We start from the raw sequence: 25,440 nt of genomic DNA on the forward strand, positions 1-25,440 counted from the left end.
AAGCATCTTAGATAATAAATCATTGCAATAATGACTATAGGGAGACCTGACTTGTAATTAAGAGATCTTTTATATACACACAGTATTATATATATACAGAATATAATAGAGGGACATCTGAACTAAAACTGCACCGTTGTGTGTGAGACCATGGCATCTGTTCTGTTAACAGTTGTTTTGATAACGATGTAACGCAGTGTGTACATGTCTTTGTCCTTAATGAATGTCCACGCATTTCACATTTCGCACAAACACACACGAGCGTAGGATGTGAACGCCGCACCGCATCGCACACCGTGACCGACTCTCACCTTTGGTGTTTGCTTTTGTTTTTGCATTCTTTTGTTTTTCTCTTTGTACCCACCGATTCAAATAAAACTGGAACATTTATACAATACTTTTTTTTCCCTCTTTTCATTCATTGAGACAGTGTGGATGAAATACGACCTTGGTTTATCTGATGCTGCCAATGGAGTTGAGATACAACTAACTCTTTAAAGGGACAGCTCTGCCAAAAATTAGCATTCTGTCATCATTTACATAATTTTCTTCCTCTGTGCAACACTAAAAATATATTTTAAATAAGTAAATGATGAAAAATGTAGGTGTAGTGTTCATAAAACTGCAACAAATAAGCCTGCCAACAAACTTTGGTGTAAGTAACTAATATGTTAAACTAGTATGCACCAAAATACTGGCAAATGAGAAAAAAAACAATTAATTTTCAGTCGAAGTAGTTTTGGAGAGCTGAAAGTGCTTCTCCCATGACCAAAATGATCCTAGAGTTACAATATGTAAAGTTTGTTTGACTGTAAAAGAAACTGGAGAACTTGTGAACATCAAGACAGCTGTTTATACCAGTTTAAGATGTTTTTCAGAGAACAAGAAGCTAATAGCTAGCAAATGAGTCAGTGCTGATGATTCAGGCTGGTTGAAATGCCGTCAAAACCAACCTGCAAAATAGCTGACTTTGCTATTAATCTGGTTTAAGAGAAAGTATTTTAACTAGTGTCCCACCGAAAAGATTTTACCAGAAATGTTCATTTAGCTAAAAAAAAAACTGGTAATTTAATTGGGTAATTGAGTGATTGAACTCTGTATGGTGTTCTTCACAAGTTCTTCAGTCATAGTTTCTAGCTAGTCTAGACTGGTCATTGGCTGGACAAAGTTAATGTTTGTGCATCTCAACCAGCCTGACACATCATCAGCTCATTAGATGGACATTAGCTTGTTGAACAGACATCATTCTCCATAAACACCTTGAATATCTCAAACTGGCTTGTTGCTGGTCCAAGATGGTCTACTAGCATGGACCAGCCTAGGAGTCTGATATAAGTAAACCATTTCCCCAAAATGCACAAACAATGTGACTCTTTGGCACTTTCTAAACATTTGTGCATCTCAACCAATCCGACACATCATTATTGACTCAGTTGGTTTTGCTCTAAAAACACGTTGAATATCTTTAACTGGTATAACCAACTGGCTTGTTGCTGATCGAAGAGGGTCTACTATAGCTTTGCCCCGCTAATGGCCAGCCTAGAAATATGTTCCAAAACACTTTTTTTGCAAAGGAAAACTACCTAAACACCAAATGCAACATACAAAGGTATCTTCAAATATTATATATTAACTCAAGAACCCTGGATCTTAAAAAGAAGAGCGTTCTTTGAGGAACCAGAAAAAAAAAACAGAGCAATCTGACGGCCAGATCTCGCTCATTCTCACTTACAGACAGACACATCTGAGGCTCGCTTTCATCGGGAGGAAATCCGGTTTTCTCTGGAGATTTCCATTCCTTCCCACATCATCAGACGCTGTTTTCTGAACTCGTCTCCTTCTCCCAGACTGCTCGGTTTCAATCCCATGGGCTTCATTTGGACGAACACAAATACTTCTGTTAGAAATACAAACATATTGGAGATGAGTGCTGATATCAGAGCAGGGAACACAGTGACGGATCTGACCAGAATATTACACACCAGATAACATTTCTATAAGAAACACTTCCTGACTTCACCGTGATTATATCATGTACAGAAGTCGGCCTTTCATCTGAAAGCAGATGGATCATAATGTGTTAAAGGCATTCAACATAACGTTTCTCAAAGGAATTGGGCTGAACACATTATTCAGAGAGAAAATATAAGCCATAGAAGTATTGTACTATGAAACTAACAAAAAATGGTTCAAAAAGACTAATTATTGAAATTAAACTGCAAAAACAATTAGTTTAGAGTCTCAACAACATCCCATTTCGTCATGGGACACTGAAGACTGGAGTAATGATGCTGAAAATTCAGCTTTGCAACACAGGAATAAATTACATTTTACAATATATTCACATAGAAAAGAGTTATTTGAAATTGAAATAATATTTCACAATATTACTGTATTTTTGATGATATAAATGCAGCCTTGGTGAGCACAGAAGAGAAAATCAGCCAATTTCCCTTAATGTTTTGAATTAAAAACTATCACTGCACTAAAAACTACCATGAAAATCCCCTCACCACACCATTTATTGAAATTAAACTACAAAAATAACTAGTTCAGAATGTGTACATCTTACGGTTTCAACAGGAAACAAACTGGGTTCATCAAGCCATTCTTTAAATTCTGTTTATTTTCTGTGCTTTCCCACATCAGGAACATACATTTAAAACACTCACACACAAACACTCACACACATACACACACACACACACACACCATTTATTCACAATAATGCACATACAGAACAATAAAATACAACTTTAGCACCAGCTTACAAAAACTTAACACCCATAAAACCTTTTGTCTTTAAATTACACGACCTTCATCTGAGCGTGAAAACAGATTCACTGGAGATCCAATGAAAAAAACAAAAAACATGGCATCAGACAGCTTTGGTTTTCCACTTGATTAGAGAAGTGCAGAGAGAAGCTGAACTGAATCGTAAGGCCTGTTTCACACGCTGAGAGGGTTTCTGCTGCAAATCTATACAAATAAAGTGATTTCTGGGTTTATGCATGGAGTACTTCCTTTACTAATGGACAAAAGTGATGAAATCATGAGTGAGCTATTACTTTTACTTTTTGTTTGTCAAGCAGCATGGACATTCTGATTGATTTTGCATGTTATTCAATGTCTGCATGTTACAAAACAGCACATGCATTTCCATTTTTTTGGGAAAAAACACTGCATGTTTTACATGCAATTGAAGTAAATTGCAAAGTAAACTGGACTGAATCCAGATGATTCAAAGGAGAAGCCTGTTGTAAAAGGTCATGCTAATAAAAAGGTTCACAGGTCATTTTCTGCTAAAGTTGGCACTCGCACATTAAGAAAAGACCCAGAACTGAAACTTGCCAAAATAAGTATGCACTGCTTATGTGTGAAACGGGCCTAAGAGCTCTAGAATGAAACTCCTAAGGCATGGGATCACGAAATGATAAAAATTGCTGAAAATGTCAAATGTAAACTGCTTTGGATAAGATGCATAAATTTAACCAGGAATCACATATCCACAGAAACACGTAAAAAAATCAGCACTTCTGGATTATCAAGGCCTGAAAACAACTACCGTAAGAGAACACACACACACACACACACACACACACACTCATAAAGACTGACTACATTCACAATACAGGCCTTTATGAGGAAATCTCACGAAACCTGTAAAGAACATGTTTCACCTCAAAATCAAAAGAAAAAAAAGAATGAGAAAACATCCAAACACTACAGAAATATTGTCATTAAAGGGGTAGTTCACCCAAAAATGTACTCACCCTCTGGCCATCCGAGATGTGTTTGTTTCTTCATCAGATTTGGAGAAATGTAGCATTGCATCACTTGCTCACCAATGAATGCTCTGCAGTGAATGGGTGCCGTCAGAATGAGAGTCAGCTGATAAAAACATCACAATAATCCACAAGTAATCCTGCAGAGGATTCATTGGTGAATGATGGAATGCTACATTTCTCCAAATCTGTTCCAATAAAGAAACAAACTCATCTACATTTTAGATAGCCTAAAGATGAGTACATTTTCAGCAAATGATCATTTTTGGGTCAACTATTCCTTTAATGGTCCTAAAATAGGCTTAATTTTCTTTATGCAAAAAAAAAAAATATATATATATAATTTTCTCTTGATTTTGGGGTGAAATATAAAATATATCTTATATGAAATTTTGCTTTGAATGTTCACATTCATGTTTGTGAGCGTGAAGAAGCAAAACTGAACCAAGCACCTAGTTTTACGAACACCTTTATCTGCGTTCGCTCAGCTTATTCAATTATTGACGTCAAGACCAGAGAAAAACCTGATCATTTCAAAATAAACCCAGGCCTCACTTATAAAACACATTTTTTTTGTGCATAAGAATGTGTATATATGACAATTCGGCATAAATGAGGCCTGAGATTTGGTCCCCATCCATGCTGTAATGTGAACACAGCTGCGGGGAAGTCGTGGCCTAATGGTTAGAGATTTGGACTCGTAATCCAAAGGTTGCGGGTTCGAGTCCCCGGCCGGCAGGGATTGTAGGTGGGGGAAGTAAATGTCCAGCGCTCTCTCCACCCTCGATACCACGACTGAGGTGCCCTTGAGCAAGGCACCGAACCCCCAACTGCTCCCCGGGCGCCGCAGCATAAATGGCTGCCCACTGCTCCGGGTGTGTGTTCACGGTGTGTGTGTGCACTTTGGATGGGATAAATGCAGAGCACGAATTCCGAGTATGGGTCACCATACTTGGCCGTATGTCACGTCACTTTCACTTTCACTTTCACTTATAAGAGCCCTTATACAATCCAAAGTCTTTTTAGCTCTGTTTTACTCCGTACATTAAACAGTATGGTAACAAAGTACATAACGTCTTGTAATCAGAAGCATCTGTTCTTTTTATAATATGCGAAAAGTACATTCAGATACTTCTGCATAAATTTCTACAAGATATCAATAATCAGCGTTAAAACGTCTCGTGAGTTGTTTTGCATGAACAGAAGGCAATCATGTGGGCTGACCTGATCTATAGATACAGTCAGAATCACTGTTAACCATAGATATCCATTCATTTCTTTAGCGAAAAACAAGAGGAATAAATTATATATTAAAATTGGGCTATTTTTAGAAAGGAAAGCACCAAAGAAGTGTGATTTTCGCACTTCAAATATAGCAAAAAATTCAGGACAATTTTTTTCAGTCAATTTGAATAAAATAAGATGTGTAATTTTAGTTGTATTTAGTATTTACAGTATATTTATTTTCAGTTTAGTTTTAATTCAAGTTTGTTGTTTCATGTTTTATTTAAACTTTTAATGTTTTCTTAAATATTTAACTTTAGCACTTATTTCACTAAGTTGGCAACATTCAACATTTGTAATGTTTACGTTTTTCATCCAATATTTATATATTATTTTTTTTTTTTTTTTGTTAATAATAACAACACTAAAGTGCTGCGAATACAAGCAATTCAGGAACAAAATGATAAAAGATGCATGTAGAATCACAGTTTTCTTCTGCTTTTCTGTGCAATGAGGTAATTTTCTGACATTCATTTATCATATTTCATATTTATATTTAAAAATGCACAGTCTACTGCTGCATATGTTTAAAAGTGAGTCCGCATGCATCTCTTCCCATCTTGTCTAAAAACTTTTCGTAATCATTGCTTGACTTAATTAAATAAAAATAAGATTTTTTGCTTTATGTAAAGTCCATAAGACACAAATATTAGAATTTTTCCCCATAGAAATGAATAGATAACTACGGTAACAATCTTTCTCTACCAGGCCGTATCTATGGTGTTTCACGAGTGCAGCACCATCTGTTGTCCATCTTTGTGAAGCTGCAGCCTCTCTTTCTCCACCTGGAGGCGCTCTTTCTCCACCTGGAGGCGCTCTTTCTCAATCTGAAGTCTTCCTGACTCAAACTTGAAGAACTGCAGTCTCTCTTTCTCCAGCAGGAGGCGCTCTTTCTCTAACTTCAGCTTCTCCGCCTCCAAATCCACCACCATTGGCCAAGCCAACTTCCTGTCCTTCTCTCCGTCCAATGAGGACGACGAGGGGGCCGAGGATGAGGTGGTGGGCGTGGCTACAGACGTTGAGGGGGCGGGGCTCTGCTGGAGGGGCGTGTTCTGTTGCAGCTGCAGTCGCAATCGTTCTCGCTCCACCTGCAGCCGCTCCTTCTCCAGCTGGAGCCGCTCTCTCTCCACCTCGCCCTGCCTCAACCTCTCCTTCTCCACCAGGAGGCGCTCTTTCTCCACCTGCAGCCTTTCGGACTCCACCTGTAAGCGGTGCTTCTCCAGGTCCAGTCTCTGCCTCTCCAGCGCCACCAGCAGACTTGTGTTCTCCCCTCCGGCCAGGCCCAATCCAGCTACGCCCATCCCGGTCACGCCCCCGACTCCGAGTCCCAGGTCTCGACTCGCAGGGCCCGATGTGGGCTTCGTGGAGCTCAGCATGCCGAATTCATCGATGTGAGCGAAGACCTCAGGAACTCGGCCCTCGCGGTCCATATCAGGGAGGATGGAGGAAAAACAGTCTTCATCATCCTCCTCACCCTCACCACCTTCTTCAACCTCCGCCTCCAACTAGACAGACACAAAGTCAGCAGCAAGTATGAGACCAAGCACACCTATAAGTAGATTTGTTTCGTCATAGCATGATTTTAGAGAGAAATGGTTCACTTGGATGAGTAGGTATTTTCAATTTAAGTGGTATTTTCAGGGCATTTTAGCAAAGATAATTAAGATAAACACTCCCCTGTATCATATTTCCTGAATGATTTCCAATACTAGTTTCTTATTATTTGAGGTGCTGATTCCAAAAATAATGGCTGTTTTCACAAAAAATGCATTTCGAAGCATTTTTGCTTTTAAGAGTGTTTGTAAGGTGAAGAAGTCTTTTATTTACTCTTAATCTGCAGAAAAATTGCCACAAAGACATGATTCCTGTCTTCCTCTAAACCAGATTATAACTATTTCTCAGCCTGTTTCAAATGTAAGACATTATATTTGATGCCCAATCCTGATTATAGGGCTATAATTATAGCCAGTGACTGAAGAAAATGCAAACATAAACCTGCTTGTGGGTGTTTTACAGCATCCAAAAAGCCACAGAAAATTACACATTTTATATTTATTTTATTTAGTATTTTTTAGAAAAATCTTCATTCTTATTTTGTGAAAAAAACTTGAAAAATTGTATTGATTTTTTTAAAATCAGCTCTAAGATTTAATGTTCTTCAAAGAAGTATCTTCTGCTCACCAAGGCTGTATTGATTTGATGAAAAATACAATAAAAACTGTAAAATTGTGAAATATTATAGCAATTTAAAATAAGTGTTTTCTATGTGAATATATTGTAAAATGTAATTTATTCCTGAGATCAAAGCTGTATTTTCAGCATCATTACTCCAGTCTTCAGTGTCACATGATCTTCAGAAATCATTCTAATATACTGATTTACTGCTCAAGAAACATTTATGATTATTATCAGTGTTGAAAATAGTTGTGTTTTTGTGTAAACCATGATGCATTTTATTTTCCAGGGTACTTTGATGAATAGAAAGCTAAAAAAATAGCATTTATTTGAAACAGAAACTTTTGTAACATTATAAATGTTTTTACTGTCACTTTTGATCAGTTTAATGCATCCCTTCTGAATAAAAAGTACATTTCTGTCAAACAAAAGCAGCCAAACTGAACAGTTTGCAACATCCAAATGCTTAATGACTTATGCCCATCATGTGTGAGGATTACCCACGATCCCAGGATGCCCACGATCTGATGAATGCTGTAGGATGAATTTGAGTAAGTAGTTTCTGTGTCTAGTACATACTCTGTAGCTGCTGGCCTCATCGTCCTCCCTTTTGACTCCAGGTGTGTGTGTGCTGGGCTCCCCGAGGTCCGTCAGGTCCTGCCAGTCGCACGACGAGTCTTTGGAAAACCCACTGAGGTCCAGCAACTGATCACCATCACCCAGAGAGGCGTCATTATCAGGAGACGAAGCTTCAAACTCCTGCTTCAATCCCGACACCAACTCGGCCTGAAGCTGCTTTCGTTTCATCAATGCACGCCAGTCCAGGTAGCGCCGCTTGACCTCGGCCGCCGTCCGCAGCTCCCCCTCGCCGAGCGCATTCACGCTGTCCGCCACCTCCTCCCACGCACGCCGCTTCAGCTCGTTGATGGCCATGTTCTGTTGGCGGGAGAACAAGATCTCACGCCGCTTGTGGATCTCGCGGATCAGAGTCTGAGTTTCCTTCACGCTGTAGTTGCTCTTCCTCTTCCTCTTTAGGTGCTTCATCTGTAGGAAGTCCATGCTGGAGATGATCGGCTACTGAGAAATGACTGGATGCTGAATGAATTCTGTCACTCCAGACACATCTTCAAGTTCATGCTGAAACACATTTTGTGTTTTCATTCAGAGGTCAAACTGTCTCCAAACCCCATGCAAAATGACAGCAGGATCAGACATCTGGTCTCCTACAACAAAACAAACACACAGTTTAAGTTACACATAATAAACATATGTTCAGTAACATTTGAATAAATTTGACATATCTGTACATTATTTCCTGTGCACAAAACCAGCTATGAATAAAACCAGAAAGTTAAAATATATTGCATATATGTGACCCTGGAGCACAAAACTAGTCATAAGTCGTGCACGGTTATATTTGTAGCAATAACCAACAATACATTGTATGGGTCAAAATTATTGATTTTTCTTTTATGCCAAAAATCACTAGGATAGGACTAGTGAAGATCATGTTCCATGAAGATATTTTGTACATTTCCTACCGTATATATATAAAAACTTCATTTTTGATTAGTAATATGCATAGCTAAGAACTTAATTTGGACAACTTTAAAGACCATTTTCTCTTTTTTTCTTTTTGCACCCTCAGATTCCAGATTTTCAGCCAAATATTGTCCTATCATAACAAACCATACATCAACATCAATCAGATGTTGTATAATTCTCAATTTCACAATTTTGACACTTATGACTGGTTTTGTGGTCCATGGTCACAAATTTATAAAAATATACATCAGCGTTCAGAAGTTTGGGGTTGGTACGATTCTTTTAATGCTGGATTAAAGTCTGGATTTATTTGATTAAAAAAAAAATACAGTAAAAAAAAGTTAAATATTATAGCAATTTAAAATAAGTGTTTTCTATTTGAATATGTTTTAAAATGTAATTTATTCCTGTGATGCAAATCTGAATTTTCAGCATCATTACTTCAGAAATCCTTCTAATGTGTTAGAACTAGAAATAAAAAACAAAACAAAAAATAAATTGATCAATTTAATGCATCCTTAGTGAATTAAAGTATTAATTTTTACAAAAAAAAAAATAATTAAATACATAATATACAAAACTAATGTGTAAAAAAACTATTAAGTGTAAACTTTTTAATGGTAGTGTTTATCATGCACAACGTTTTTTATCCAAAATACAATAGCTATCGAAATACACAGTAACTATGGTAAAACTGTGGTATATGCCACCACCACTGTCCTAAATAAAATATATAAATATATATTTTTAAATGACAGAAAGAGTCTGAAAGCTTCGTATGATGTTTGAAGGAGATTCCATAATCATCATGCAGTACCTTATTACAATTTCATACCATAATACAGGGAATAACAGTAGTAAATATGGGGTTACAAGGAAATATTTTGTCAGGTATATCCATATATAGCATGAGTATCAATATGACATCACATAGCGCGAATACTATTATTTTTATCAAACATAAACACATCAGTGCGGCAGTTCAATTATAAACATGTCGCCAGAAAGCGCTTCTATAGGCACCTACTATTATGTTTTCCACACATATGGCTTTTTATAAAAATAAAAAAAAAATAAACGCCATAACACACACCACACACACACAAAAAAACCCCGCCATGCTTATATTTGATGTATTTATTCAAACACTCACCGGTGGAGAAAAGCATCAGCCACTCCATCCACACGCGTCCCGCTCCGCCTCCACAGCCGAGCTGTGCCGAACACTTCCAACAACGCGCGATTGGTCAACAAGCGTCACCGCCCTCTCCATCAGCCAATCAGACGAGGCGCTCACCGTTCAGCCCCGCCCACAGCATATTCTTCCGGATCCGGATGTGTGTGGTTTGGAACACATGTGCAGGCTACCAGAGAAAGCAAAACAAATGCTACAAATTGCATAAGACAATATAATAATATGCAATAATGATGACTGCATATTATTAATTAATATTATAATACTAAACCGCAACTTTAACAGCTGTTAATTATGCGTATTTCTATAGGATAATAACAGTGTTTGTCATTGACTGTTGTGGTTGTCAGGAATGGACGGGGTCCGGTGGGCGTTCCGCTGCGGTTCGTGGGTACCGACCCGTCCCGAGTGGATCCTGGCGGCCCGGTGCGTTCAGCAGGAGGAGAAGGAACGGATCGCGCACTTCGTGTTCGCCAAAGATGCCAAATCCGCCATGGTGGGCACAATAGACAATAAATAGCAATTTTATCTTAGTAAATAATAAAATAAATTGCATTTCTGATATTTAATATTATGTTAATATTATTGTTTTGTTAATATTTGACTTTGCTGCAAACTCCTTGATATAAGTACAGGCTCACTACAGATAGATTTGCTATCTAATTGTCATTGCAGTAGATGGCAAAATGCCTTTAAAGTGACATCTACTAACTTTTCATGAGAAATTTGTCTGCATTTTTATGCATGCATTTATTAATTAATTCACTCATTTATGTATTTACTTATTTCTGCATTCATTTATTTCATGAATCACTCAATTAATATAATTATTCAATTTTATTTATGCATTTCTTTATTTAATTTTGTATTATTTATTTATTAATTGGTTCGTTTATTAACACATTTTTTTATTTATGTCTCATTCATTTTGTAATTCATTCTTTTAATTTATTTATACAGCAATTCACTTATTCATTCAGGCATTTGTTATTTATTAATTGATTGATTGATGCATACATTCATTTACTAATTAATTGGTTCATTTATATATTATTCATCCATTCATTCATTTATTAATGGATTTGTTTATGAATTCATTCATTATTTATTTAGTTATTTAATTAGTTAATTTATGCATTCATTCATTCATTGTTTACGCATGAATTAATTAATTCATTGATGCATTCATTTGTTTACGATACTATACGATATAACTTTAATGTTAGACAAAATTTGTTTTGCGTTACAGCAGGTTCTCTCACAATTACAAAACTTTATCACATGGACGAAAGACCGAAAGCACTTTCACAGTCACAAAAAAAAAAAAGCTGCTCCTGTACAGATTTAATCTTTTTGTAACTTGTTCAGTTTGGTGTACAAAGGATATCTTGGAACCTTATACCTCTGATTTATTTAGTTATTTATTAATAGTACCATGCTGTATGTTGGTTTTTTTCATTTCTTTGTGTGTTTGCATCAGGCTGGTCGTCTGCTGATCAGAAAGCTGGTGTGTGAGAAGATGGATTTTGCATGGGACGGGTTTCGGCTAGAAAGAACAGCGCAGGGAAAACCGTTCCTGCCACGGACCTCATTCACCCCCGGTGTTACCCACTGGAACTTCAACGTGTCCCATCAGGGAGATTATGCTGTGCTGGCAGCAGAACCGGGACGCCAGGTGGGCGTAGACGTGATGAAGACCAGCAAACCAGGTAACTTTCCTTGAGCTCCTACTATGTCACCTTAGCTTACAATCCACCAACACAACAGAGACACTGCAGTTCCATCAGCGGACAGCAGCTGTCGCTCTATACCTGTGCCAGAGCAGACGGACAGAATGTAGCTGAGAGAGGGTTTATGAGTTGCATAGTTTCTGGCTTTGCTGTAAAATGTAAATTCGTATCAGCTCGTAGAAACCATGATTATGAAATTACAGATTTTTCTTGCGTTCATGAAATAATGCAGTGTTCCATGTACAATATGATTTACTATAACATCCACAACTCAAAATTCCTCCACAGTCACCCAAAACATTTTCTGAAATAAACTGCTAAAACAAGAAATTATGACAACACTAATTAATTATGATGGATTATGGATAGAGTATTAAGAGAGTATTACGCTGATTTGACCAAAGTTAGCAGTGTGGGTTTTTGGTGTGTGTGTGTATATATGTATATATATATATATATATTTAGCTCATTATCATATGATGTCTACATTTAAATATCAAAAACCTGTTCAATATTAAGCGACTGCGTCTGTACACACAGGTAAATCAAATATAAAGGTGGTAAAACAGGTAAAACCAATCATAAAAGAGGTCAATTATATTCTAAAGGAACAGTAGCAAAAACAGTATTTAAATATAAAGGTCAAAGAAAAGTTGGGAAAAATATTATGAAAAACTGAAGTACAACATTTTTGTTGCAGAAACCTTCACTAATGTGAAATTCAGTGCTAAAACAAAAGTGTAGCATATGAGCTTTTAGGTGATTTCTGTGTATGTTTGTGTGCACCTCAGGCAGTAGCTCCGTACAGGAGTTTTTCCGGATCATGAATCGTCAGTTCACGGATCTGGAGTGGACAAACATCCGGACGGCCGGATCAGACTGGGACCAACTGGACATGTTTTATAGGCACTGGGTAACTATAGCAACCGCTGCTTCCTGTAGCATCATCATCATCACCTCCTGGCAACAACATGTGCACACACACACACACACACACACACTGACACATCTATAAGCATATCGCAGCGGGAGAGAAATTGTGCTGGATGAAACTGTTCCAATTCTGATCCCTGTTTCCATGGCGATGTGATCTCATCACTTCAGCATGACTCGGTTATGCCAGTCTGTGGTCATTTGAGGACTCTGATAAACACACACTCTCTCTCTCTCTCTCTCTCTCTCATGTACCTGTATCAGTAAAATGTGCTGTAGGTGAGAATGTGGTCAGTCACACACACACTCACCTAGCTGTCCAAACCTAACCTTACAAGAACACTACATGCATTTTTACATTTTTAGTAAAAACAAATAGCATTATTTGCCTTATTTATGAATCATTTGACCTTTGAGGATGTCTACAGAATATCTCACAGTAGTTAAATTATTTTTTTAATTTTTTAGTTTTATAACAAAGCAGATTGATTTTGTTTTGTATTTTAAAAATAAATAAATGTGTCGCAATAACTAGATGTATACGAAGATATATCAGAGTGTTACGCTGATTTTACCAAAGTAAAAAGTTTTATGTGTTGTGATACTTCTTAAGAGATTTCTTATCTGTTGCCACAGTTTTGGACGTGTCTAATATAACTGTACGCATATGTACAAGTCATTGGTGTTTGCTGAGGAGTTTTTGGCTCAAGGTCTGCATATAAAGTCACACCAGAGGTGTTCAGCTGGGATTCTGCAGACCAGTCAAGTTCTTCCACACTGACTCAATCAATCATGTCTTTCTGAACTGTGTCTTATACAGAGAGGCACTGTCATGTTAGAATAGAAAAGGGTCCTGTCCAAACTGTTGCTATAAAATTAGAAGCACACAATTCCCTAGAATATCATTATATGCTTAAACATTAAGATTTGTACTCATAGAAATTACTAAAGTAGTCAAACCTGTTCATTAGAAGGGGGTGACCCAATACTTTTGTCCATATAGTGTGTATATAAAATTAATGGTCAAGAAATTATTACATTAATAGCCATTTTTATAATTATTATGATTAGTAATTTTTAGCATTCATTTTGTGTTTTACAATAGATTTATGTCATATTAAAAATGTACAATTAATTTTGTGAATATTTTTAAGGTTTTTCATAACACTAATATATAATATCTAATTAAAAATATTTTATTAAATAAGTATTGATAATACTTTAAGAAATTATTACATAAATTATCTTAAAATATTACTTATATAATTCATTTATTTCTTATTTTTACTTTAAGAACTAGTAAAAGTGACAACTCCACAACTCACCACCAGTCTCAAAAGTGAGGTTTTGTCAGAATTAGCCCATATAGCGAAGTAAACATTACTTTGTACACTGTTTTTCCTTGCATACTGTATACTGGTTTCACACACTATTTTAGTATTCCATATAGACGCTGTAAATTATTTAGGCATTTAATTCTGAATATATCCAGAGGCCTGATTACCTCTGATTGGTCTGTTTTTCTGTCCGTCGAGGCGCTGAAGGAGAGCTTCATCAAAGCGATTGGCACAGGGCTGGGCTTCGACCTGCAGAGGGCGGAGTTTCACATCTCGCCCAATCAGATGCGAGAGGGGCAAGTGTATCGGCAGACACGAATGTACCTGGACAATGAAGAAGAGGACTGGACATTTGAGGTGTGTCTTCACAGTTTACCAGCATTACTAAGTAGTCCTTCAGCACACAGGTTCATCCTCTCAGCCCATGAGACAGCTGGATGAGGCAGAAGATGTGTGTGTTTCTCATGGTCTCTGTGTGGAGCCCTGCAGTGCTGCTTCGTCTCGGTGTCTGTCAGAGCGTGTGAACGTGACACAGATCACAGACGCTTCTCGCTTCCTAGATAGAGCTCACATTCTTCATTCGTCTGGACTTTTATCTTGCAACTGTGAGAAAAAAAATGTTATTCAGTAGTTATTCAGTATATATGGAAGCCTGTTTCCACCTCAGAATAAAAAATAAAATATATTTTAATATATCACCTAGACCTCATATAATAGCCCTATACAATGGTTATTGTTCAATAAATGTTCAGCTTATTATTTAGTATTTTATTATTAATAATTATTTTAATAAAAATATTTCCACATTTCTTATAAGTAGAAATACCAGTTTTTGGCTTGACGTGAAGCATGTTGGTGATGTTTAATGTTCAATAAATTATTACATGAAGTAGTAGTACATTTTTTATTTCTTTTTATTAATATTTTTTAGAGATAACTTTTTTTACTATTTTATAGAAGTATATAGATATTTATAGAGAGAGAGAGGGAGACTATCCTTATAATAGTATTATTATACAATGTGAAAACATAACTCGTAATTAACGTTTTTTCTTTTTTTCAGGAGAGCTTATTGGACAAAGATCATCACGTCGCTGTGGCGCTGGGAAAACCAGATATCAGCACATCTGAAGTAAGTTTAACAATTTTCACATGATTTTAGAGGTCAAGACAGTTCATGACATCACACTTTGTATTATAGGAGGACAGTGGGATGGTTTGTGAAGCTCCGCCCCTTTCGTTCACACAGTTGAGTTTCAGTGATCTGGTATCTAAAGCCACGCCCCTTCTAGAGGAAGACCCCGCCTACTGGGAGAGATTTCAGAGCAAAAAGGAAGCACCTTTAAGGCAAAGTGAACAGTAGTGAATAAATTGCATGTTTATATGTATATCGGGGTCATTTTTTTAAACTCTGCATCTTTAAAAAAAATGACTGTTTGAAGATACTTCAACTTTATTACTTATAACATCATATTTTCACAGTCACAATTGATGTTTACTAGTCAACTTCAAGTTTTTTTATATTTTAACCATTTTTTCAGTCATCTATCATCAAACTGATTTGTCTAGGAAGGCACAAACCAGCTGTTGATAACGTTTGTGCAGCTGTTTTCCCTCCAAAATGATGTCACTTCCTGGAGGATGATAACATCAAGGAACTGGCTTCAGTTAGTTAATGGGATATAAACTGTGGGTTTTATTATACAGTATGACATATCTGATGGGAACATGAAAATGTACTGCATAGGAATGATCCGTTTATGTAAGAGATGAGTTTATTTTCCCAACCTACACCTCCTAAAGTTTCTCTCTCTCTCTCTCTCTCTCTCTCTCTCTCGTTCCCTCCATCTGCCACTGTCTATTTTTATCAGCAGACATTCAGCAGGCCATTAGCTCGGTGTGTTTGTAAGGTCCTGCTTTTAACAAATCGCTGCTGATCGGACGTAGGTATGCGTTTCCGCTCCTGCTGTTTCCACTCTTGTGCCGTTATTTTATTTGTGCCGGAAAAGTCCCGCCCCTCACGCTGATTGACAGGAGCTGCAGCCACACAGCTTGTGAGTTACTGAGCCTGTCGAAACTCGTACAGTAGAGGTTAAAAGAGCAAAGTCTATTACAGAAAAGCAGAACGGTCGAGGATGAACTCATCGGAAATGCAGATGGGATCAGATTTATATAAAACTCTGTACCCACATGTAATTAGATTTTTTTTCTAAAGTGATGTACATTTCAAATTGGAATTTTAATATAAATGAGTTTTTTGATGCAATTTAATAATGCACCATCCAATTAAAGTCTTGTTTTGGTTGCGCATGATTTGCATTTTCTTAATGTTGTCTATAAACCAGACAGGAAAAAGGTTTAATGGGATATAAAATTATGCAAAATGAAGCATATTGGTCATTTTTAATGTTCAATAAATGTTAAATATTTTATTATTAATAATTATATTTTTCAACGTTTTTTTATTTATTTATTTTTTAGAAGTAGAAATACCTGGGTTTTTGGCTTGGCAAAGCATATTGGCAATGTTTAATGTTCAATAAATTTTTACAACCCGAATTACGGAAATGTTGGGACATTTTTTTTAATTTTAATAAAATGAAAACTAAAAGACTTTCAAATCGCGGGGAAATATTTTATTCATAATAGAACATAGATAACATAACATAAAATAATAACATAACTGAGAAATTTTACAATTTTATGCACAAAATGAGCGCATTTCAAATTTAATGCCTGCTACAGGTCTCAAAATAGTTGGGACGGTGGCATGTTTACCATGGTGTAGCATCTCTTCTTTTCAAAACAGTTTGAAGACGTCTGGGCATCAAGGTCATGAGTTTCTGGAGTTTTTGTGTTGGAATTTGGTCCCATTCTTGCCTGATATAGGTTTCCAGCTGCTGAAGAGTTTGTGGTCCTTTTTGACATATTTTTTGTTTAATGATGCGTCAAATGTTCTCTAAAGGTGAAAGATCTGGACTGCAGGCAGGCCAATTCAGCACCCAGACTCTTCTACTATGAAGCCATGCTGTTGTAATAGCTGCAGTATGTGGTTTTGCATTGTCACGCTGAAATACACGTCATCTGGAGGGGAGCATAGGTTTCTCTAAAACCTTTATATTGGCATTAGTTGGCATCTGCAGATGGCACGGCGGATTGTGTTTACAGACAGTGGTTTCTGGAAGTATTCCTGGGCCCATTTAGTAATGTCAATGACAGAATCATGCCGATGAGGGATGCAGTGTCGTCTGAGGGCCCGAAGGCCACAGGCATCGAACAAAGGTCTTCGGCCTAATCCCTTACACACAGAGATTTCTCCAGTTTCTCTGAAACTTTTGATGATGTAATGCACTGTAGATGATGAGATTTGTAAAGCCTTTGCAATTTGACGTTGAGGAATGTTGTTTTTAAAGTATTCCACAATCTTTTTATGCACTCTTTTACAGATTGGAGGGCCTCTGTCCATCTTTACTTCTGAGAGACTCTGCCTCTCTAAGACATCCCTTCTTTAGCTAATCATGTTACACACCTGATGTCAATTAACTTAATTAGTTGCTAGATGTTCTCCCAACTGAATCTTTTCAAAATGTATTGCTTTTTTTTCAGCCCTTTGTTGCCCTGTGCCAACTTTGAGACCTGTAGCAAGCGTCAAATTTGAAATGAGCTCATTTAGTGGATAAAAGTGTCAAATTTCTCCGTTTAAACATCTGTTATGTTATCCATGTTCTATTGTGAATAAAATATTGGCTCATGTGATTTGAAAGTCTTTTAGTTTTCATTTTATTCAAATTTAAAAAACATCCCAACATTTCCGGAATTCAGGTTGAAAATTAATAGTAATTTTTTAGAATTTCTTTATTATTATCAATAATTATATTTTTTTAGAAACATGTTTTTTTACCTTTTTAGAAATGGAAATACCTGTTGTTTTGACTTGAAGCATATTGACAATGTTTAATGTTCAACAAATTATTACATTTAATAGTCATTTTTAAGTTTACAATTTTTTAGAAGTAGAAATACCTTTTTTTGGCTTGATGTGAAGCATATCCTGATGTTTAATAAATTACTACATCAGTTACTAGTAATTTGTAGGATTTCTTATAAATAATAAAAAAAATTATGAAGTAGCACAATATGTTATTTGAATTGAATTTCTGTTTTTTTTTTGGGGCTTTACAAAGTATATTGGTGATGTTTAATGTTACATAAATGATTGCATCAATTAGATCAGATTTTGATGCCAGAACTATCCATTTAATAATAAAATGCATCCTGAAATACTGCACAAAAACAATCCAGTGCAATGCTGAAACACTGAAATCTAGAGCATCAAACTCTTCCTACATCACACGCTCATAAAAACGGGAGAGCGAGCGAGAGCTGCATTAAAGAGAACAGCTCTCCTCCTCTGAGAGTATTTCTGTTAAAGATTTATCAGAGTCCTGAGTAAATCAGGATCGAGTGAGAGAGATGCACAAGTGTGCGTGTCTGTTTTGTGTCTGTTTGACGGAAAGTATTTCCAAGGTCAAAGGTTAAAACAACAGTATCGTTGTCCCATGAGAACGAAACTCTGAAGGGGTTTGTTCTTTTCAGAAGGTCACAAGACAAAAGAGCAACTACAGTCTGATTTACTGGCTCGCTCAACAGTGAACATGTTTGGTTTCAGTCGTTGTGGACTCAGGTGCTCTACCATCACACACAAGCTTTTCTGTCCAAACTCTTCTCCTGGGCGACTTCTGTCCATCCGCCAGTTTCCTGATTTACTGCGTTAATTACTATCACTGATTTTTTTCCTACAGCCGTGATGGAGGCCTTGCGGGAGCCAAAACGGAGCTAAAACTCGCAGTGGCCACCGATGCCTTGCAGAAATACACAAACATGAAACTGCAGAACATTTACAGCACAGATGTTTCAGAAGAGAATAGGGAATACAGTCAAGATAAGAAAAGAGATTTGACCATTTCAGGAGGGATTTTGTCCCACTCCTCTTTGCAGATCCTCTCCAAGTCATTAAGGTTTCGAGGCTGATGTTTGGCAACTCAAACCTTCAGCTCCCTCCACAGATTTTCTATGGGATTAAGGTCTGGAGACTGGCTAAGCCACTCCAGGACCTTAATGTGCTTCTTGTGTGTTTTGGGTCATTGTCGAAACATGGCCTCGTCCATCGTCCCTTTCAGTTGTCCCGTCTCCTTAGCAGAAAAATACCACCAGAGCATAATATTTCCATGCATGGTTGACGGTGGGGATGGTGTTCTTGGGGTCATAGGCAGCATTCCTCCTCCAAACACAGAGAGTTGAGTTGATGCCAAAGAGCTGGATTTTGGTTTCATCTGACTACAACACTTTCACCCAGTTCTCCTCTGAATCATTGACAAACTTCAGACAGGCCTGTACATGTGCTTTCTTGAGCAGGGGGACCTTGCGGACGCTGCAGGATTTCAGTCCTTCACGGCGTAGTGTGTTACCAATTGTTTTCTTGGTAACTATGGTCCCAGCTGCCTTGAGATCATTGACAAGATCCTCCCGTGTAGTTCTGGGCTGTTTCCTCACCGTTCTCATGATCATTGAAACTCCACGAGGTGAGATCTAGCATGGAGCCCCAGACCGAGGGAGATGGACAGTTATTTTGTGTTTCTTCCATTTGCGAATAATCCCACCAACTGTTGTCACCTTCTCACCAAGCTGCTTGGCGATGGTCTTGTAGCCCATTCCAGCCTTGTGTAGGTCTACAGTCTTGTACAATCGACAAAATATTTTTTGTTATTCTGTCTCTCACAGTTCAAATAAACCTACCATTAAGATTATAGACTGATAATTTCTTTGTCAGTGGGCAAACGTACAAAATCAGCAGGGGATCAAATCATTTTTCCCTCACTGTATGATTATATATGACTGGATCAGCTGTGATTGGTTCATGCGAAAAAACCCGCCTCATGTTCGCGAATCAGTCTGAATGAACAATATAATGGTGTTAATGGGAAGACTAATTTAAAAAAAAGAAAGTACCACTCCCACACTTATATATATTACACTTATACTGATATAACCACTTTGTTAAAATGTCATGAAAACACGGGTATACGGGGGTCGTGTCCCCCCCACTTTTAATAAAATGTAAATTCTTCCCCCACACTTTTTTTGGCAAGTGTGATCAAGTAGGAATTTCCAATGGCCAGAGTGAATAAATCTGGATTTAAATGCAAAGAGACAAGATAATCTTTGCATAACCTGACATTTTATTCATATCCAAAATGAGGCGATGTGAACATACGCAGAGCTAAACCAAAGCCACTGGAAGGCAAGTCTGCAACCTTTAGCCAGAAAAGCATAATGGCTAATGCTGCAGCCATAGATATGTATTGGCGGTTCTCCAGAAAGGAGACCATTGTATGATTGTCTGAGGTGCCTCACGTGATCAAGTTCACTGTAAGCAACACAGACCCTCTCATCTCCCACGTACGACAATCTCTGGCTAAACATCATGCAGTGTATGATTCATTCATACTCGAAGCCAGAGGGTGCTTTCGCAGTCCAAAACAGCCTCATAGAAGTAATAACTTGTGAGGTGCCAGGAAAGCCCTAATATGGACAAAGACATCCAGCAATCACTGTAGCGAAGCTGATTATAAAGCAGAAACATTTTGATAGATGAAACTTGAAAACAACACACAATTGTGACAATATATGGTTTTTATGTGTCAAAAAATTGAAATCGCTGTCCCCTAACTTCCGAGTAACCAGCTTGGTGAAATTTGAAGTAAATCTCTGTGACTAATATTTACCGAGCTTTGATGATCCGAAAAATTCAAAAATAGTTCAAACTTAACTATTAAAAAGAATAGCGGAATATAAGTTTACAAATAAAATGTAGGCGTTTAAATTGTTACTGCCTTGAGTTATTGTTTTGGAATAAATGAAAAATGGTTAAAAACACTAACTTCTTGAGATTCATACTTGGCTTTAATAAACAGAGTATTGATTACATTGTTAATATAAAAATATAAAATAGAATAGTTGTTTTCTCTTTCTTTTTCTGATAATGTAAGTAACCAAGTTTGTGTTTATTATTATTATTATTATTATTATTATTATTATTATTATTATTATTGTTTATTTAACCAAGAAAATGTGACTGGGACATGAATTTACATTTCCTAAAAAAAAAAAAAACACTGACTTTGTCTCATTTCAGAACACCACCACACACGATAGAACGAATGAGGGAAGGAATGAAGGAACTAACGATAAAACGAATTAATCTCAGTATTGGGGGTAAGGCATGACAAGTAACTCGAGTTATGTAATCGGATTACTTTAAGTAACTAGTAAAGTAACGCATTACTTTTTAATTTAGAAGGAAATATCTGAGGGACTTTCTAATAAGAAATGCCAGTTATTTTGTTTCCCGTGTCTTGACTGACGCGCTCGTGTTGCCATGTTGAGAGAAACCGGGAGTAAGTGCAGAGGCATTGTGTGAACACATTTCTGTTGTTCTAGACTAAATATGAACATCTCACCTGCAAAAAAACAGATTCAGTATTACTCAATTAATAAAAAAAAAACAGTCAAATGCAAACTCAGAATATTATACAAACCTGCAATAATTAAATATGTTCAATATCTTATTTTTTAAACCAATGTCTTTGCTACTGACCTTTGATGATCCAATTCAACCATACTAAGCAAAAATGACACATTTGGCTTTCATTTTTGTTATTGAAGTGTTGAACTTTCCTTTCTTGCGTCATATTCTACATGCAATTTGTTTGAGCTGCGACCCCCTCTATGTACAGACATGAATATAAATGTCCTTCAGCCTGAGGCGTATTCATTTCACTTTTGCTGTGAAAGGGCTTTTGCATTTGTTAAAAGAAGAACTTTTATTTAAAGACAAACAAGCAAGCCCTGCCCAGATTTAAAAAGTAATGTAACGCATTACTTTCCATAAAAAGTAACTCAGTAATGTATTTAGTTACTTTTTTAGGGAGTAAGGCAATATTGTAATGCATTACTTTTAAGAGTAACTTTCCCCAACACTGCGAACAATAGATAGAACAAATGATAGATAGAAAGAACGAACAAACAATCGATATAGACAGATAGATAGACAGAACAATAGAATGATAGATAGTTTCAGCAATCTGGTGTGTGTGTGTGTGAGCGCGCTGATTTTCTCACCCATCCTCCTCTATGACACACTGTCCCATTACCACGGCAACCATCCCAGCACAGCCAGCTTTGCCATGGCAACAAGAACACGTGTGATACAGGCAGTCATCCGAGTTAATCTAATCAGCATCCCTGTCTGAGCAGAGAGAGAGAATCAGCATCTGGATTAGGATGTTTCTGAAATGGCCCATCGGAGACTGATCATGCTCAGGACAGACCCCAATCATGTGACCTGCGTCCCAAATCACAGCTGTTTAGTCACTAGTGTTTATAGAGTGAACAGCACAGGTCACATCTGATGAATCAGTCTCCTCAGGTATATGAGAAAATTCATAATTAATACACTTTTTGCATCCACCGGCTCAGACGTATGGCATTACAAGTTTCTATTCTATTCTTAGATTTGGAAATGCGGTGGCAGCTTCGGTCTCGCATACATTTGTACAATTGAAAAACGTCACATGGTGGGGGTTATAAAAGACTTCCCAGAGTTCAGTGGGAGCGCCCACATGCAAATCTCTGATGTGCTGCGATGTGACCAATAGCAGAGCTGATAGAAGATTTCAGTGACATCACAATAACAGAAGACGGGTGATGGCATCACTGCATAAAAGGACTCTGACTCATTATGTGTGCGTAAACACCCTAAAAATAACATCCAGACTGTGTGTGTGTGTGTGTGTGTGTTTACCTGTTTGTGAACAGGATCCCTGTTGCCATAGTAACAGTCAGGCCTTTTTTAAATGTCACACTGAAACCAGTGTTGCATTCTTGGATAGTAAATTTCACATCGTCACTATGTGCAGCGTCACCGTGGAGATGAAGACCATTGTAGGTTAAAGCAGATTGTCCCACATTCACACAATCGAAGGGCAAAAGAAGAGAAAAAGGAATGTTTCAGGCCAAAAAAGGCAGACAGGCGATGAAAAAAAAAAAAAAGTTCTATTTTAAATCAGCATAAAGAATGTAAAAAATAGATTTGCATACAAAGAAATGCTAAACATTAAGAAATTAATACTTTTATTCAGCAAGGATGCAATAAAATGATCAAAAGTGACAGGAAAGACATCTGATGTTACAAAACATTTCCATTTCAAATAAATGCTATTTTGAACTTTTTATTCAAAGAACACTGAAAAATAAAATGTAAAATGATTTCAATAAAAATTATAGGGCAGAACAACATAATTAGAAATGTTTCTTGAGCAAATCAGCATATTAGAATGATTTCTGAAAGATCATGTGACACTGAAGACTGGAGTAATCATGCTGAAAATAACTTTTCTATGTGAAGATATTTTAAACCGTAATAATATTTCAAATTTTTACAGTATTTTTGATTAAATAAATGCAGCCTTAGTCAGCAGAAGAGACATCTTCGAAAAAAAACTCACCCTAAAATTGATCAGTAGCATGTCATTTTACTCAAAATGTAAGTTAATTTCTTAAAGTACACATTTACATGATCCAAAATGTGAAAAACTGAAAATAAACAACAGCTGAATGAAGTCGGAGAGGTTTGTGCTGAATTCATTGCAGAAGAAGTGTGTAAAGCAGGTAATGACGGCACTAAGATGTGTTTACGTGCGTCCTAATATTACCTTGCCATCAAAAGAATAATTGGACACATCAATAGAGCTGCTGCAGTGTTTTCCCTCAGGTAATACAGTATAATGCGTGTTTGCGTTTCTCAAAGGATTGTGCAAAGCAGGACAAGGAAGAACAGCACAATGTCGGTTAATAAAAGCACTCTCAAAGAGCAAAGATAATTATTTAATCAAGCAGGCCTTAATGATTAAATAATCATGACATGAGCAGATCTAATGTCCATTACACTGGAGACAAACACGAAAACACACTCGCTGCAGTGAAATGAGGGCATGTGTTGATGAATGTCAGGGTTTTAGTGTTTTGCATCAGATATTTCGCTCTCTTTTTTGTTGCAAATGACCAACAATATTCTTTCAAAAAGAATGGTTCACTCAAATGAAAATGTGCTCACTTCGGAGCGGGTTCGTGGATCTTTTGATTCAGATCAGGGCTTCGGAGCACGATCTGCGGGTTGGCGACCACGGTTTTAAACAATATTATGGATAAATGCATTTTGTCTAGAAGCGACAACTTAAACCTGCAGCTTTTCTCTTCTCCAGATGTTAACTGATGGACTGGAGTGGTGTGGATTACTGTGATGTTTTTATCAGCTGTTTGGACTCATTCTGACGGCACCCATTCATTACGGAGCGAGTGATGTAATGCTGAATTTTTTTCAAACAGCCCATGTACAAGAAAAACTCATCTACGGATGGCCTGAGGGGGGGGGGGGGGGGTACATTTTCAGCAAATGTTCATTTTTGGTTGAACTCCTTAAGACATTCAGTGGTTTTGCTGTTCAGTACAGCAGAGTGCCAAGGGCTTTATTTACAGGTCACCATCACACTATCACCTTTTCCCACAGGTTTTCATCAAACACACACACTCCAGCGCCTCCCTTGCCCTTTTAGCACCATTTTGTTTCCTCTTCAGCTCAAGATGCGCGTCGATAATAGAAAAAGAGGTATAGAGAAAGGGGGGGGGGGCGTAAATGTAGGTTGTTTAAGAGCCGGTGTCTTGAGGACGCATTCGAGAGGTTATGTGCGCGAGCCCAGAGGAAGATGTCACATTTCTGACAGGAAGCTGTAAATCCAATAATTGGTTTTATTTTCTCCACCATAATCCTGAGGGAGATAAAGCGCACTCAACACGTGAGGAGCTCTGATCTTTCTCAGGGATGAACATAGTTTAGTCAGAATTGGGAGCAGCGCATGTGAAGGTTGTGTTAGTTTATTCTGACCGCACAGTTTTAATGCTTCAGATGGAGGAAAAGTACTCCGTTCATACTTTCCCATGAGAGTTTCAACAGAGGATCAACATGGGAAAAGAGACAGTGGGGTTTTGTATATCTAGAGACTTTTAAATAATATTTATGCAATCATGTCTTACTAGTAGGCTACATAGTAAGTTCATAAACGAATAAATTAAATCAGTCAAATTTATAGTGAAAAGAAAACACAGCAGCAGTGGTTGCCAGATCTTTACCGTGAAAATAGGATGGCAGCATTTTACTTTTTAAATTGAAAAAAAAATGATAATAAATACCAAATTACAAAAGAACATAACAGAAAAATATCTAACAATTTTATTTTAAACCAAATTTTCATAATACATTTTAAAAGCAATATTTCAGTAGGCTAATTGAACTTCTAATACAAATTATTTAATTTTTTTATTATAATTCATATAATTTG

The 25,440-nt window shown here is 37.0% G+C and overlaps 3 protein-coding genes across 5 annotated transcripts in view; 1 reads left to right on the plus strand and 2 right to left on the minus strand.

The window, feature by feature from the left end:
- LOC306851007 (claudin-19-like) overlaps nt 1-25,440 on the minus strand; it is a 564,676-nt gene that overhangs the window by 468,379 nt on the left and 70,857 nt on the right. The window lies entirely within an intron of this gene.
- Nucleotides 5,205-10,007, minus strand: LOC306851874 (uncharacterized protein). Its single transcript, XM_079388361.1, has 3 exons — nt 9,943-10,007; nt 7,824-8,467; nt 5,205-6,574 (listed from the first exon to the last, which is right to left on the minus strand). The coding sequence occupies exons 2-3, from the start codon at nt 8,301-8,303 to the stop codon at nt 5,795-5,797; spliced, it is 1,260 nt and encodes a 419-aa protein (XP_079244487.1). The 5' UTR covers nt 8,304-8,467; nt 9,943-10,007; the 3' UTR covers nt 5,205-5,794.
- Nucleotides 10,098-16,419, plus strand: LOC306851300 (L-aminoadipate-semialdehyde dehydrogenase-phosphopantetheinyl transferase-like). 3 transcript variants are annotated; one of them, XM_079387456.1, is made up of 7 exons: nt 10,098-10,126; nt 10,335-10,480; nt 11,465-11,693; nt 12,506-12,627; nt 14,183-14,341; nt 15,048-15,116; nt 15,186-16,418. In XM_079387456.1, the coding sequence occupies exons 2-7, from the start codon at nt 10,337-10,339 to the stop codon at nt 15,345-15,347; spliced, it is 885 nt and encodes a 294-aa protein (XP_079243582.1). In that variant the 5' UTR covers nt 10,098-10,126; nt 10,335-10,336; the 3' UTR covers nt 15,348-16,418. The 3 variants fall into 3 exon arrangements, with proteins under 3 accessions (XP_079243582.1, XP_079243581.1, XP_079243583.1); XM_079387455.1 differs by having other exon boundaries at nt 10,112-10,480; nt 15,186-16,419; XM_079387457.1 differs by having other exon boundaries at nt 10,117-10,480; nt 14,192-14,341; nt 15,186-16,293.

The sequence above is a fragment of the Barbus barbus genome (assembly GCF_936440315.1).
Source record: "Barbus barbus genome assembly, chromosome: 31".
NCBI classification, from domain to species: domain Eukaryota; kingdom Metazoa; phylum Chordata; class Actinopteri; order Cypriniformes; family Cyprinidae; genus Barbus; species Barbus barbus.